This window comes from Mustelus asterias, chromosome 11 (genome assembly GCF_964213995.1).
Source record: "Mustelus asterias chromosome 11, sMusAst1.hap1.1, whole genome shotgun sequence".
Taxonomy (NCBI): Eukaryota; Metazoa; Chordata; class Chondrichthyes; order Carcharhiniformes; family Triakidae; genus Mustelus; species Mustelus asterias.
The window spans coordinates 61,210,106-61,227,590 of NC_135811.1; the positions used below are offsets into that span (position 1 = coordinate 61,210,106).

Sequence of the window (17,485 nt, forward strand, 5' to 3'; positions counted from 1 at the left end):
GGTGGTGCCAGAGGACTGGAGAGTGGCGAATGTGGTTCCTCTGTTTAAGAAAGGGAATAGAAATGACCCTGGTAATTATAGGCCGGTTAGTCTTACTTCGGTGGTCGGTAAGTTGATGGAAAAGGTCCTCAGGGATAGGATTTACGACCATTTAGAAAGATGCAGCTTAATCTGGGATAGTCAGCACGGATTTGTGAAGGGCAAGTCTTGCCTCACAAATTTGATAGAATTTTTTGAGGAGGTAACTAAGTATGTAGATGAAAGTAGTGCTGTTGATGTCATATACATGGATTTTAGTAAGGCGTTTGATAAAGTCCCCCATGGTCGGCTTATGATGAAAGTAAGGATGTGTGGGATAGAGGGAAGTTTGGCCGATTGGATAGGTAACTGGCTATCTAACAGAAGACAGAGGGTGGTGGTGGATGGAAAATTTTCAGACTGGAAACCGGTTACCAGCGGAGTGCCACAGGGATCAGTGCTTGGTCCTCTGCTATTTGTCATTTTTATAAATGACTTGGAGGAGGGGGCTGAAAGGTGGGTCAGTAAATTTGCTGATGACACCAAGATTGGTGGAGTAGTGGATGAGGTGGAGGGCTGTTGTCGGCTGCAAAGAGATATGGATAGGATGCAGAGCTGGGCTGAAAAATGGCAAATGGAGTTTAACCCTGACAAATGCGAGGTGATTCATTTTGGTAGGACAAATTTAAATGTGGATTACAGGGTCAAAGGTAGGGTTCTGAAGAATGTGGAGGAACAGAGAGATCTTGGGGTTCATATCTATAGATCTCTGAAGGTTGCCACTCAAGTGGATAGAGCCGTGAAGAAGGCCTATAGTGTGTTGGCGTTCATTAACAGGGGGTTTGAGTTTAAGAGCTGTGGGGTTATGCTCCAACTGTACAGGACCTTGGTGAGACCACATTTGGAATATTGTGTGCAGTTCTGGTCACCTCACTGTGAGAAGGATGTGGAGACACTGGAAAGAGTGCAAAGGAGATTTACCAGGATGCTGCCTGGTTTGGAGGGTGGGTCTTATGAGGAAAGGTTGAGGGAACTTGGGCTTTTCTCTTTGGAGCAGAGGAGATTGAGAGGAGACTTGATAGAGGTTTATCAGATGATGAGGGGGATAGATAGAGTGAACGTTCAAAGACTATTTCCTTGGGTGAATGGAGTGGTAACTAGGGGGCATAACAATAGGGTTCATGGTGGGAGATATAGGAAGGATGTCCGAGGTAGGTGTTTTACTCAGAGAGTGGTTGGGGTGTGGAATGGACTGCCTGCAGTGATAGTGGAGTCAGAAACTTTAGGAACATTTAAGAAGCTATTGGATAGGCACATGGAGTACTTCGGGATGATAGGGAGGAAATAGCTTGATCTGGGTTTCAGACAAAGCTCGGCACAACAACGTGGGCCGAAGGGCCTGTTCTGTGCTGTACTGTTCTATGTTCTATGTTCTATTTACTGCCATTCATTTCAAATAAAGTTCTCTAACTCTGTCTAAACTGTCATTTTAAACTAGATTGGTGAATCTTTGAACAATCCACCATGGTTTATATCTGACTTCATAGAATCATAGAATCCTACAGTGCAGAAGGAGGCCATTTAGCCCATCGAATCTGCACGACCACAATCCCACCCAGACCCTATCCCCTTCACCCCACATATCTACCCTTCTAATCCCTGACATGAAGGTCAATTTAGCATGGCCAATCAGCCCAACCCCCACATCTTTGGACTGTGGGAGGAAACCAGAGCACCCGGAGAAAACCCACGCAGACACGGGAAGAATGTGCAAACTCCACCCAGACAGTGACCCGAGCCGGGAATTGAACCCGGGTCCCTGGCACTGTGAGGCAGCAGTGCTAACCACTCTACCACTCATTTATTCCATTTATTCCATTATTGAAGGAAATATTACTGAAAATTCTCAAGAGATCTAAACTTTGCCTTAAATTTGAAATAAAAGTCAAGACTTCCACCACTTAGAAGGACGAGGGCAGCAGGAGCATGAGAATAAACATTACCTCCAAATTCCTGGGATTTGGAAATATATCGCCATTTGTTCATTGTTACTGGATCATAATCCTGGAATTCCTTGCTTCATAACATTGTGAAAGCATCTTCACCACACAGACTGCAATGTGATTCAGGAAAGTTCTATCCCATTGTCAACACACGGATTGCAGTGGTTCTGGAAGGTCCTATCCTTTCGTCACCACATGGACTGAAGTGTGATTCAGGAAAGTTGAAGTGTGGAACTCTAACTTCTGAGTTCAAAGGTTCGCGGATCAAGTCTCACTCCAGGTGAGAGAAACACCCTCCTGAATTGCCTGATGAAACCAGCCAGCAGGATCTGAGATTACTCCCGGTGCCTCACACCAGTGAGTATAGACAGACCTGAGCAAAGTTATAGGTCTTGGAATAAAGAGCTCAGGAATAAAATGGATTAGACAGGAAACAGAGAGTAATGGTTAGTGGAGTTCCCCTGGTGTCAATGTTGGGACCTTTGCTTTTCCTGATGTATATTAAAGACCTAAAGCTTGGTGTGCAGAGCACAATTTCAAAATTTGCAGATGATACAAAACTTGTATCAAAGATTGTAAACTGTGAGGAGGACAGTGTAGAATTTCAAAAGGTCAGAAGCAGGTTGGTGGATTGGGCTGTCAGGTGGCAGATACAGTTCAATGTGGAGAAATGTGAAATGATTAATTTTGATAGGAAGAACATGGAGAGACAATATAAAATAAAGAGTCCAACTCAAAAGAACATGGAGGAGCAGAGGGACCTGGTGTATAAGTGCGTAAGTCACTGAGGGTGGCAGAACATGTTGAGAGAAATGTTAAAATGTACAGTCTCTTGGGCTTTATTTCTAAGGCCATAGGGTACAAAAGCAAGGAGGTTATGGTGAACTTGTAGAAGACATTAGTTTGGCCTCAGCTGGAGCATTGCGAACTGCACTTCAGGAAAGGAGGAGGCATTGGAGAGAGTGCAGAAAAGATTCACAAGAATGGTTCCTGGGATGAGGAACTTCAATTATGAAGATAAATTGGACAAGTTGGGACTGATATCCTTGGAGAAAAGAAAGCTGAGAGGAGATTTGATTGAGGTGTTCAAAATCATGAGGGATCTGAGGACAGAGTAGACAGGGAGAAATTGTTCCCCCTCGTGATAGGATCAAGAACGAGAGGGCACAGATTTAAAGTAATTGGCAAAAGAAGGAAAAGTGATTGGAGAAAATATTTTTCACACAGCAAGTGATAAAGCTCTGGCACTGCCTGAGATCGTGGTGGAGGCAGGTTCAACTGAAGCAGTTCAAAAGAGAATTGTTATCTGAAAAGGAAGCATGTGCAACCTTACTGGGAGAAGACAGGAGATAGCACTGAGTTAATTGCTCATTTGGAGAGCTAGTGCAGACACGATAGGCCAAATGGTCTCCTGTGATGGAATATTCCCCACTTCCCTGGATGGGTGCAGCTCCAACAACACTCAAGAATCTCAACACCATCCAGGACAAAGCAGCCCGCTTGATTGGCACCACATCTACAAACATCCACTCCCTCCATCACCAGCGCTCAGTAGCAGCAGTGTGTACTATCTACAAGATGCACTGCAGCAATTAATCAAAGATCCTTAGACAGTATCTTCCAAACCCATGACCACTTCCATCTAGAAGGACAAGGGCAGCAGATACATGGGAACAGCACCACCTGCAAGTTCCCCTCCAAGCCACTCACCGTCCTGACTTGGAAATATATCGCCGTTCAGTACCATGATCTTAAGGGCAGCAATGCCCACATGAATAAAATAAAAGCTCCCCACTGTTGGATTGTGGGATGCTCCAGAGTTGTGCTGGAGAATCTGACTTGGAACTTCCCAGGTAAGGGTTTGCATGGCAATGGGAACTTCCTCTGAACAATTGTCCTACGCTGGGACCATCCTGTTGGAAGGGGACCATCCTGTTGGAAGGATTTAGACTTCTTCTAAATTTTGGGTAACCAGAAACCCAGATTGACCCCTCACCCGTGCTCCGATTGGACACTCCCTCATACCGCCCACTAACTACCCCCACCACCTCCCACTAACTCACCATGGTATTCCCGCAGGAATCACCGGACTCCCTCCAGGACAGGTCCCCCCACTTCCAAACCCAGTCGGATCTCCTGCAGGCCCAACCCAATCAACTGAACCCCTCTGCCCCCTGCGACCAGCCCTCCCACCCCGCAGGCCCAACCCAATCCCGACCCTCTTCCAACCATCCCACCCCCACCCACCTGACGTTCAAACCCCCAACCTCAGGCCTCTGACCCTCCCACCCCTGAAGCCTTGACCTCTTCATAAACCCTGGCCCACCCAACCCCCAATGTCCCAATACCACCCCACACCCCATCCACCCAAAGTCTGACCAGCCCCAAACTTTGACATCCCTGGGAATAGAATAGGCCTTCACCAATTACCAGATCCTCACCAAACAGCTCACTTATTTCCTTGTGGTAGAGAGAGATCCCCATTCCTACAGGGTGATAAAGTTAGAAAATGCAAAGGAGCAACTCCTTCCCCTCCTTCACCAAACTCCCCCACTCACCAAACTTCCCCATTCACCAAACTCCCCCACTCGCCAAACTCCCCCACTCACAAACTCCCCCACTCACCAAACACCTCACTCACCAAACACCTCACTCACCAAACACCTCACTCACAAACTCCCCCACTCACCAAACACCTCACTCACCAAACACCTCACTCATCAAACACCTCACTCACCAAACTCCTCACTCACCAAACACCTCACTCACGAAATTCCTCACTCACCAAACACCTCACTCACCAAACACCTCACTCACAAACTCCCCCACTCACCAAACTCCTCACTCACCAAACACCTCACTCACCAAATTCCTCACTCACCAAACTCCCTCAGTCACCAAACTCCTCACTCACCAAACACCTCACTCACCAAATTCCTCACTCACCAAACTCCCTCAGTCACCAAATTCCTCACTCACCAAACTCCCTCAGTCACCAAACTCCCCCGCTCACCAAACTCCCCCACTCACCAAACTCCCCCGCTCACCAAACTCCCCCACTCACCAAACTCCCCGACTCACCAATCTCCCCCGCTCACCAAACTCCCCCACTCACCAAACACTCCCCCACTCATAAACTCCCCCACTCATAAACTCCCCCACTCACAAACTCCCCCACTCACTAAACTCCCCCCACTCACCAAATTCACCCATTTACCAAACTCCCCCACTCACCAAACTCACCCACTCACCACACTCCTCACTCACCAAACACCTCACTCACCAAATTCCCCACTCACCAAACTCCCTCAGTCACCAAACGCCTCACTCACCAAACTCCTCACTCACCAAACTCCTCACTCACCAACCTCACCCCACTCACCAAACTCACCCCACTCACCAAACTCACCCACTTACCAAACTGTCTCACTAACCAAACTCTCTCACTCACCAAACTTCCCCATTCACCAAACTCCCTCACTCACCAAACTGTCTCACTAACCAAACTCTCTCACTCACCAAACACTCCCTCACTCACAAACTCCCCCACTCACAAACTTCCCCACTCACAAACTCCCCCACTCACCAAACTCCCCCACTCACAAACTCCCCCACTCACCAAACTCCTCACTCACCAAACTCCTCACTCACCAAACTCCTCATTCACCAAACTCACCCCACTTACTAAATTCACCCACTTACCAAACTCCCCACTCACCAAATTCCTCACTCACCAACCTCACCCCACTCACCAAACTCACCCCACTCACCAAACTCACCCCACTCACCAAACTCACCCCACTCACCAAACTCACCCACTTACCAAACTCCCCCACTCACCAAACTCCCTCACTCACCAAACTCTCTCACTCACCAAACACTCCCCCACTCACAAACTCCCCCACTCACAAACTCCCCCACTCACCAAACTCCCCCACTCACCAAACTCCTCACTCACCAAACTCGCCCCAGTCACCAAACTCCTCACTCACCAAACACCTCACTCACCAAACACCTCACTCACCAAACTTCTCACTCACTAAACACGTCACTCACCAAATTCCTCACCCACCAAACTCCCTCAGTCACCAAACTCCTCACTCACCAAACTCCTCACTCACCAAACTCACCCCACTTACCAAACGCACCCCACTCCCAAACTCCCCAATCACCAAACACGCCCCCACTCACAAACACCCCCACTCACAAACACCCCCACTCACAAACTCCCCCACTCACCAAACTCCCTCACTCACAAACTCACCCACTCACAAACTCCCCCACTCACAAAATCACCCACTCACCAAACTCCCCCCTCACCAAACTCACCCACTTACCAAACTCCCCCACTCACCAAACTCCTCACTCACCAAACACCTCACTCACCAAACTCCCCCACTCACCAAACACTCACCCACTCACAAACTCCCCCAATCACAAACTCCCCCCTCACCAAACTCACCCACTTACCAAACTCCCCCACTCACCAAACTCCCCCCCACCCCTCACCAAACTCAGCCACTTACCAAACTCCCCCGCTCACAAACTCCCCCACTCACAAGCTCCCCCACTCACAAACTCCCCCCTCACCAAACTCACCCACTTACCAAACTCCCCCACTCACCAAACTCCCCCCCACCCCTCACCAAACTCAGCCACTTACCAAACTCCCCCACTCACCAAACTCTCTCACTCACCAAGCTCCTCACTCACCAAACTCTCTCACTCACCAAACTCCTCACTCACCAACCTCACCCCACTCACCAACCTCACCCCACTCACCAAACTCACCCATTCACCAAACTGCCCCACTCACCAAACTCTCTCACTCACCAAACTCCTCACTCACCAAACTCCTCACTCATCCAAACTCCCCCACTCACCAAACACTCCCCCACTCACAAACTCCCCCACTCATCAAACTGCCTCACTCACCAAACTCCCCCACTCACAAACTCCCCCACTCACAAACTCCCCCACTCACAAACTCCCCCACTCACCAAACTCTCTCACTCACCAAACTCTCTCAATCACCAAACTCTCTCACTCATCAAACTCTCTCACTCACCAAACTCCTCACTCACCAAACTCTCTCACTCACCAAACTACCCCACTCACCAAACTCCCCCACTCACCAAACACTCCCCCACTCACCAAACTCTCTCACTCACCAAACACTCCCCCACTCACCAAACACTCCCCCACTCACCAAACTCTCTCACTCACCAAACACTCCCCACTCACCAAACATTCCCCCCACTCACCAAACACTCCCCCACTCACCAAACACTCCCCCACTCACCAAACATTCCCCCCACTCACCAAGTTCTCCCCCCACTCACCAAACACCCCCCCACTCACCAAACACTCCCCCACTCACCAAACACTCCCCCACTCACCAAACTCTCTCACTCACCAAACACTCCCCCACTCACCAAACATTCCCCCCACTCACCAAACACTCCCCCACTCACCAAACACTCCCCCACTCACCAAACACTCCCCCACTCACCAAACATTCCCCCCACTCACCAAGTTCTCCCCCCACTCACCAAACAGCCCCCCACTCACCAAACACTCCCCCACTCACCAAGCACTCCCCCCACTCACCAAACACCCCCCCACTCACCAAACACTCCCCCACTCACCAAACACTCCCCCACTCACCAAACACCCCCCACTCACCAAACATTCCCCCCACTCACCAAGCACTCCCTCACTCACCAAACACTACCCCTCAAGACTTTTGTATCTTTTTTCCGAAGGACAAAGGTGGAAGAGAGAATGCCCAAGGTGCGTGGGGTCCTTAAATATGCCGGCTGCTTTGCTGAGGCAGCAGGAAGTGTAGATGGAGTCAATGGATGGGAGGCTGGTTTGAATGATGGACTGGGCTTTATTCACGGCCATTTTTAGTTTCTTGCGGTCTTGGGCAGAGCAGGATCCATACCAAGCTGTGATACAACCAGAAAGAATGCTTTCTATGGTGCATCTGTAAAAATTGTGTCAATAGTGGAAGGATGGAAATTAGGAACCGGTGTAAATCACAAGAGGCCAGAATTGGCGGAGTTCAGAGATCACAGAGCGTTGAAATGCTAGTGGAGGTGACAGTGATAAAGAGCTGTGAGGGAATGATTTGAAAACAAGGGGGATAATTGTAAATGTGAGACATTGCCACATTAAGAGCCAATATAGGTCAGAAAGCCCAGGGTGATAGGTGAATGGGACTTGGTGCAGCTCGAGTCTATGAAGGAAGCAAGGTGAGGAAGCATTGACAGAGCTGGTCCTCGAGGTAACAAAAGCATTGACGAGGGTTCCAGCAGAGATGAGCTAAGGCAAGGCCAGAGTTGGGCAATGTTACCGAGGTGAAACCAGGCAGACTTGGTGATGGAGAGGATAAGATCAGAAGCTGAGCTTTTGATCATTTTGGACAGGAGGTTTGTGAACAGATTACTTCAGTGTCAGTGAGAGGGTGGAGTCGGTGGCAGGGATTAAAGACAATAACAATACAAATGCAAACAAATAAGATCAAACATTTAATTTGACAATACATCACCTTCATGGACAAATAGGATTAATTTCAACATATTCTAAATTCAGCAACATTGTGAGAAAATGTGGAAGAAGTTTTTTTTTAAATGAAACCAGCTTCCTGTAAACTCAAGTGGCACAGTGGTTAGCACTGCTGCCTCGCAGTGCCAGGGACCCGGGTTCGATTCCTGGCTTGGGTCACTGTCTGTGTGGAGTCTGCACATTCCCCCCGTGTCTGCGTGGATTTCCTCTGGGTGCTCCGGTTTCCTCCCACAGTCTGAAAGATGTGCTGGTTAGGTGTTCGGTACATTTACCATGCTAAATTCTCCCTCAGTGTACTCAAACAGACGCTGGTGTGTGACGACTAGGGGATTTTCACAGTAACTTCACTGCAGTGTTAATGTAAGCCTACTTGTGACACGAATAAATAAACTCCTCTAACCCTTACCGCAACCATTATCATCTCAGAACTATTAAATGTCAGTTAATAACTCACTCATTTTGAGTTTAAAATGTCACCAATATTTGTCGATTGAATCTGGAAAGCACACTTCCCTAGGTTAGGTCATTTTAGTGTTTGCTTTGAAACAAGAAATTAGTGTCTTATTCTAAGCGATACAAGAGATTTTGCTAACATTCCCCCATTTCTGATTGTGGAAATCTCAGACCAGTTCAGCCTGGAGACAGGGATTGTCTTTCGAATAATGAATATTTAAAGGATGTTCCCCCTCTTTCCAAAGTAACCAGTGATTTTATCTTCAATTCACACAATTCTAAGATTATCATTTACAGCGTTCCTCTTTTCCTGAACTGTTTTATTACAATTTACAAAAAGCCGCCTTCTTCATATAACATAAGTCATAATGTTTAAAGTTTCCGACATTTCCTCTAGTCACATTTGAAATACAATTAAAATAAGTGACCATTAACATTTACTTGCGTTATTTTATATGGATGTCTATTTGTCAAACTCACCTGCCAATAGCTTCTTTTAATAAATATTCAGATCAATTAAACACCTGTCATTCTCTCTCGGACTAAACTATCAATGGTTTATGCACAAAGTGTGTTTCAAATACATTTGAGTGAAATGTGGTGCCGGGGACCCCAGTCTAATCACTCCCGAGTTTCTTATTTCAGATTGACTCTGCATGGGATTGGACTCCAGCATCCTGTTAGAACATTCTGGATTCTTTAACAGAAATAACAAGGCCACTTTTCCTGAGTTATGTGCTCCCCCGCACCATTCAGAAGCTTTGCTGATCCGGAGCTGTCTTTTCAGCACCTGTCAGCCCAGCGAGCTGGAAATCTGACAGGAAGCACAGCCTGGGCTGGGGCAACCTCAGCAGCTTTGGTAAAGAGTAGAACTGCTTTCCCTCTCCACAGATGCTGCCAGACCTACGAGAGTTTTCAACATCTTCGCTTCTGATCTGTTAGCAGCCTGTAAGTGAATTTGTACCTCGGTCTGTTGGTACCAGTTAGCCACCGGCTTGGGGAATGCTTGTTCAACTGAGGGGATTAATTCTGGTCTCCTGAATATCCCATTGCCCATGTTTGCCTCTGGCAGTTCTCATTGTCCCAGGTCCCTCCCTCTTGGCGTCAGCCAGGAATACAAAGCTGGTGAAAAGGGGCGGTAATAAAGTCTTTGGGACTGGTGTGTGTGTGTGTGACCCAGGCACTTGTCAGTGTGGAAGAGCTGTGTAGGTTGGTCCCTGCAGGAACCCCAGGCTGAGGAGATTGTGAAAGAGTTGCTCCTATCAAAATGAGCTCAGTTCGGGATAACCAGTTGAAGCTTCCCATCCAAGAGGTTCACGAAATGGAAAGCTTATCCAACAAGAAGGCTTGGGATAATGCCGCTTACGAGGGCTCGCCCCCCAGCACCCCTTTCAAAGTGCAGACTATCTACAATCCCAGCTCTTTCCCAAACAATCCCTATGGATGTGAGGAGGAGCCCCCGCTGTATCCAGTCAAGAGCAAACCTTCCTCAGGATGCTGCATGGCCATCCTTAAAGGAATTCGAGGTAAGAGCTCCGGCCCATAAAGAACCCGAGTGATTGCTTCAATAAATGCAACACATTTTATTCTGGATCTCCACAGTGTGGACTTCAGGAACGAGTTCCACTCTCTTATTTACAATCAGTTTCTATTTTGGTTTGAGCCCCATTCTGAAAATATTGGAGATTTAAATCTGTTTTTATTCGCCACTTGTGTTGTAAAATGTGGGTAAATACAGATGCTCTAACACTCCTGGAGCAGCTACAGAACCAAATATTGCAAGAATGATCCTGAGGTTTTTGTGAAGAACATTCCAAAGGAGCCAGTTTAGATGAGTTATTTTGTGCAGTATAGATGAGAAGGATATGGGTCAGCTTTTCCTGGAGATTCCAGAGTAGGAATAATCCTATCCAACAGAAGCAACATATTTGCAGCCTATGTGACCCTTTGCAAATATTGTGATTTCAGATTGAGATCAGAGTGAGACCCCCTCCTCCAGCTTCGCTCCACATCACATGGAATGTAATTTCAGACAATATTTGAAACTCTCGGCTATTTTACAGATACGTGGGGACTTACGTTTTGGTAATGAACTCTCAAATCATTATTTTCCATGGAGGTTCCCGCCGTAACATTGACTGGAGCAATGCAAACAGCGCTGTGTCTCTGAGTTTGTCGGGCGAATGTTCGGGAGAATTCCTGTGGGAATTATAGGATTCCGAACCTGTTAGCTGCAGCATGCGCTTTGTCTTTGACCTTGTTCTATAGCCAAGTATAACAGAGAAATGCTGACTGACCTCCCCTACCTATCCATCCGCCCACACAACCGGGGAGACAGGACGTAATAAGCACGCCACTGAACTAGTAACCTAGAGTAATGCTCCAGAGACACGGGTTCAAATCTCACCAGGGCAGCTGGTGGAATTTAAATTCAATTAATAAAATCTGAAATTAAAAGCTAGTCTCAGCGATGAAACAATTGCCATAAAAACCCCATCTGGTTCATTAATGTCCTTTGCTGTCCTTACCGAGCCTGGCCTACATGTGACTCCAGACCCACAGTGGTGCGGTTGCCTCTTACCTGCCCTCTGAAATGGCCTAACAAGCCACTCAGTTCATGGGCAATTAGGGATGGACGATGAACAACGAAAGAACAAATCAAAGAATGGTCACAGCGCCAGGGACCCGGGTTCCATTCTGGTCTTGGGTCACTGTCTGTGTGAAGTTTGCACTTTCTCCCTGTGTCTGCATGGGTTTCCTTCGGGTGCTCCAGTTTCCTCCCACACTCCAAAGCTGTGTGGGTTAAAGTAAAAGTTTCTTTATTAGTGACAAGTAAGGCTTACATTAACACTGCAATGAAGTTGCTGTGAAATTCCCCTAGTCACCTCACTCCAGTGCCTGTTCGAGTCAATGCACCTAACCAGCATGTCTTTCAGAATGTGGGAGGAAACCGGAGCACCCGAAGAAAACCCATGCAGACACGGGAGAACGTGCACACTCCACACAGACAGTGACCCACGCCGGGAATCGAACCTGGGTCCCTGGCGCTGTGAGGCAGCAGTGCTAACCACTGTGCTACCGTGTCACCCAGGTTAGGTTGATTGACCATGACCCTTAGTGTCAGAGGAATTAATGGGGTAAATACATGGGGTTATAAGGATAGGGCCTGGGTGGGATTGTTGTCGGTGCAGGCTCGATGGGCTGAATGTCTTCCTTCTGCACTGTAGGGATTCTATGATTCTGTAAAAAAAAACTCAGTCTCAGACCAGTAGGCTATCATATTTCCTGTGGCTAATTGAGTTATTTGGCTGTGGGGAGACAGAAAGAGCCTTGTTGCTAGTATTGTCAGTGGCATTAGATTATACAAAGGGTCCATTTGGTGAGGACAGGAGTGGAAGAGCCAAAGCAAGCTAGATTGGCAGTGTTGGTAGGATTGCCAATGGCATCATTATCATTGGAAGTACCATTATCATTGACAACAGAGTTGCCATTTACAGCAAGATTGTTGGTAACAATGGGACAGTTTGATAACTGGATCTCCAGTGACTGAGGGATTGCCATTGGCAGTAGGGCTAATTGAGGCACTTGACACTGGTTCATTATAAGCTGCAACTCTGATCCCCTCTTCCTACTCTGTCTCTGAGTATGGGTATATATTGTCAATGGCAATAAGATTGTCAGTAGCACCAGGGCCATGTCAGGTCACAAGTGGCAGGAATAGTAAATATAATAATTTAGTTTACAGAAATCAAATATATTTCAAGCTTTGCACTCATATTCTGGGATAAGAGAGAGAATTTCTTTTACATTTGATTTCATTTTATTTGATTTATTATTGTCATATGTATTAATGTATAGTGAAAAGTTTTGTTTCTTGTGCGCTATACAGACAAAGTGTACTATACATAGAGAAGGAAAGGAGAGAATGTAGCGTTACAGTCATAGCTAGGGTGTAGAGAAAGGTCAACTTATAGAAAGTAGGTCCATTCAAAAGTCTGATGGCAGCAGGGAAGAAGTTGTTCTTGAGTCAGTTGGTACGTGTCATCAGACTTTTGTATCTTTTTCCCAATGGAAAAAGGTGGAAGAGAGAATGTCCAGAGTCTGCGGGGTCCTTAATTATGCTGGCTGCTTTCCTGAGACAGTGGGAAGTGTAGACAGAGTCAATGGATGGGAGGCTGGTTTGAGTGATGGACTGGGCTTCATTCATGGCCATTTGTATTTTTTTGCGGTCTTGGACAGAGCAGGAGCCACACCAAGCTGTGATACAATCAAAAAGAATGCTTTGAAATGTGAAATCTTTAAAAATGTTCCTTGGATTTATAAATATATATACTATAAATAGAAGTTGTTGTAATGTTGGAACTCTAGGTGTTAGCACTCCCAATGTTAGCATTGTGTTATGTCTGAAGAGTCATTGTAATAGTGATTCTTAGACACATAGGACTAGCTGTAATAAAGGATACATTTGGCAATTGTATAAATGATATAAAATATCTATCAAAGATCTATCTGCTATTTCAAACAATAAAATTATTTTCATCTGGCTATTCAAAAGCAAGTCACTGAATGGGATTGTGGGATTTAGAACATAAAACATAGAACATAGAACAGTACAGCACAGAACAGGCCCTTCGGCCCATGATGTTGTGCCGAGCTTTATCTGAAACCAAGATCAAGCTATCCCACTTCCTATCATCCTGGTGTGCTCCATGTGCCTATCCAATAACCGCTTAAATGTTCCTAAAGTGTCTGACTCCACTATCACTGCAGGCAGTCCATTCCACACCCCAACCACTCTCTGCGTAAAGAATCTACCTCTGATATCCTTCCTATATCTCCCACCATGAACCCTATAGTTATGCCCCCTTGTAATAGCTCCATCCACCCGAGGAAATAGTCTTTGAATTTATTGCTGTTAGGTTTTAAAATTCTGCAATGATTTATGTCTTTGTTTCTTTCCACGTCCGTAGGCTTGTGGGGCACAAAACTGACAGAGAACTTGTCCAACAACCCAGAGTTATACATCAGGAGGACTTTACGTGAACTCATTGTTTACATAGTTTTCCTAGTGGACATTTGTTTGTGTAAGTAACTTGCTTTTACCTACATGAAAGCCACATTCCATTCAGTAGTTTCTTTATTGATTTTTAAAAAAATAACAAATGTATTTTTGATTAGAAGGTTTTTATTTTTCCGGTGATGATGTAGCACTGACCAATTCTCCATTTATCTTCAGATAAATCTACTCACTGTAACCAATGCAACATTTACACATAATAATTCTCAATGCCATTTCTACAACAAGAGCTGAGACAAATTGATAGCTTAATCCATTGTTTTGTATTGAATTGAGATTTATGTCAATCACATGGATTGTGTTAATGTGGAGAGCCGCTTTCTGTACATTCACTTCCATCTGTTCCATTTAATATATTTGAGAAAATGTGGAAACTGCTAATAACATCTTGTAATACTCACAATTATGGGTTTTAACAACTGGTTTGCTTTATTTGCATTTAATGCAATCCACTGATTTGAATTTATTTTTAAAAACAATTTCTAACTTGCCATTTTGGCAAGGTACAAAATTCTTCATCTTCAAATAAAGTGTTGAAATTATTAAAAAAAGAATTTGAAACTGATAAATGTATTGACACCCTAGTATTGTTAGCGCCTTATGTCAGTGAAATTGTGCATGTTATCAATATTAAAAGGAGTTAATTATTCATTAAATTCTTAGAATCTTAGAATCTTAGAAACCCTACAGCACAGAAAGAGGCCATTCGGCCCATCGAATCTGCACCGACCACAATCCCACCCAGGCCCTACCCCCATATCCCCACATATTTACCCACTAATCCCTCTAACCTATGGACACTAAGGGCAATTTTAGCATGGCCAATCAACCGAACCCACACATCTTTGAACGATTGATCTTTGAGCATCAATCTTATAATCTATTAGCAACTTGGATTGACTGTTTTGCTAGAACTACTAATTTCATACCCCTATCCAACACCAAGCTCACTGACCTGCACCTCCTCAGTGTTGTCAGTTCTGAGATTTTCTTACTACTGAAGTCTTTCTCTGTTTTCATTTCCTTCACTCAGGGCCCTGTTTGAGAACAGATATCCACTCCATCTGACGAAGGAGCTCTGCTCCGAAAGCTTATGGTATTTGCTACCAAATAAACCTGTTGGACTTTAACCTGGTGTTGTGAGACTTCTTACTGTGCTTACCCCAGTCCAACGCCGGCAACTCCACATCATGAATGGAGTAGGGCAGCCAGATTAAATAATTAAAGATGAATTTGCTGTTGTGCCAGTATTTTGCCCATGGAAGAGTGGCTAGCCACTATGTGGGGACAGTTTCCCAGAGTTCACTCCCTCTGGCCATCCAGTGAGGGGAGATGGGGGTGCTATCAGAGCCAGAGACTCCATTGGGGGGAGGGGCAGTGAGTGGGAAAGGCCCCCATGAGCCACCCAGAGGGGTCTGCCTGTTGACTGCACTGGTTTTTAATTTTATATTCCCCTCTCTGAGTGTGCATCAAGATGCAGGCAGCCCTGTGCATCTCCGACTTTGCTTCGTAGCTCACACCTCCCTCGGTGGGGCTGTTGAGGTTTCAGAGCTCAGGGGGGCGGGTGCTACTTGAGTCGCTGAGGGTTTGCACTGTGAGTTCTGTGCATTCACTGGGGAGAGGTCCTGCTTATGATCTTACAGTGAAGGAAGGTGACTGCTGAAGTAGTTGATGATAATGGGGTCTTAATGCAGTCCTCAGGGACTCCTGCAGCAATTTCCTGGGATTGAGATCATTCCCCTTCGATAACAACACAGTTTTCCTTGTGTCAGGAATGACTCCCAGTTGGAATGAGTTTTCCCCAATCTCCATTGACTCTAATGGTACTTCAGCTTGTTGGTGCCACGTGTGAATGAAAGTTGCCTTTGATATCAAACTGAGTCACATCTGGAATTTAATGGTGTTTATGTTTGCACCAGAACTGTAACGAGGTCTGGAGCTGATTCTGATAAACGAGTTACAGCTGAGTAAGTGCCACTTGACAGTAATGCTGTTGACCCTTTCCATCACTTTGCTGATGATTGGGAGTGGGCTGATGGGGAGGTAGTTGGATCTGGATTTGCCCTTTCTTTTCACACAGTACATACCTGAGCAACTTTACAATTTACCTGTGGTGTGGCTGTACGGCAACAGCTTCACTCAGGGTGCAACTCATTCTGAAACAAGCCTCTCCAGCACTAAATCCAAGAGATGGTTGGGGCCCTGATTTGCTGTACTCAGCCGTTTCTTGATGCCACCTGGAGTGATCTGGATTATCCCAAAGCTGGCACCTGTAATCACTGGAGCTCAGGAGGAGGTCAAGATGGATCGTCCACTGGACAGCACGGTGACACAGTGGTTAGCACTGCTGCCTCACAGCGCCAAGGACCCGGGTTCAATTCCGGCCTTGGGTGACTGTCTGTGCGGAGTTTGCACATTCTCCCCGTGTCTGCATGGGTTCCTCCGGGCGATTTTGTGCTCACATCTGGCTCTTTTCACACTGCTCCAGTGGATCCAGTTTTCAAGCACAGCAGGAAGAGAGGGCTATAATCATTCATCTGGCAGCTGGACTCATTAAAATTCAAATACCAGAGAGTTAACAGCGAGCCTGAAGTGTTTACACTTCATGGAATTCAATCCCGATAAATGTGAGGTGATGCACTTGGGCAGGACAAACAAGAATAAACAAGCTAATTGCTTACACCAGAACTGATTCTTTATTCTGTTGAAATTTAACACCAGGTCCATTGTTAAAATTAAAATCCCGGGGGCGGAATCTTCCCGAAACTGCACAGAATGTTAGTTCAGGCGAGAAAGCGGGTGTGATGCTTACAGTCTGCTCAGCTGGCTTCACTCGGTGAACATTCAGTGCTATTTAACAAGGAAAGTGCGAATCAGTCAGCTGGAGGGGCGGGGCCTAAAGACAGCACCCCGATCTTTGACTTAAATGAAAGCTGCCTCACCCCTCCCTCGACAGAACATCAGAATCTCCCCCATAAAGCATCGGGACAACGCCAATGGGGGCACCCTCCATCACCACAACGCAAATATCGGGGCTTTCCCCTAACCTCCCACCCCTCACATGCATGGCAGTTCTCCCCTTGTCACAGGCATCAGGGGCTCCCCCCCCCACCCACCCACCCACCCACCTGTCCACCACACGAGTATCGGGGCTCTCCCCTCCCCCCCCCCCCCCACCCCCCAACCCCTGCCCCCCACAGGGAGTACAATTTAAGAATTTTGATACAGTAAGAAGTCTCACAACACCAGGTTAAAATCCAACAGGTTTATTTGGAATCATGAGCTTTCGGAGCGCTGCTCCTTCATCAGGTGAATGGAATTTTGATGTTTGATGTTTCAGAACCTTGTTTACATTACAAAATCA

General features: G+C 46.3%; 1 protein-coding gene across 1 annotated transcript in view; it reads left to right on the top strand.

Moving 5' to 3' along the window:
* Nucleotides 1-10,311: 10,311 nt before the first annotated feature.
* pkd2l1 (polycystic kidney disease 2-like 1) overlaps nucleotides 10,312-17,485 on the top strand; it is a 93,514-nt gene continuing 86,340 nt past the window's right edge. Inside the window, exons 1-2 of the mRNA XM_078224310.1 lie at nucleotides 10,312-10,570; nucleotides 14,015-14,128. Coding sequence (XP_078080436.1) covers nucleotides 10,312-10,570; nucleotides 14,015-14,128 — 373 coding nt within the window. The remainder of the gene's footprint in view (nucleotides 10,571-14,014; nucleotides 14,129-17,485) is intronic.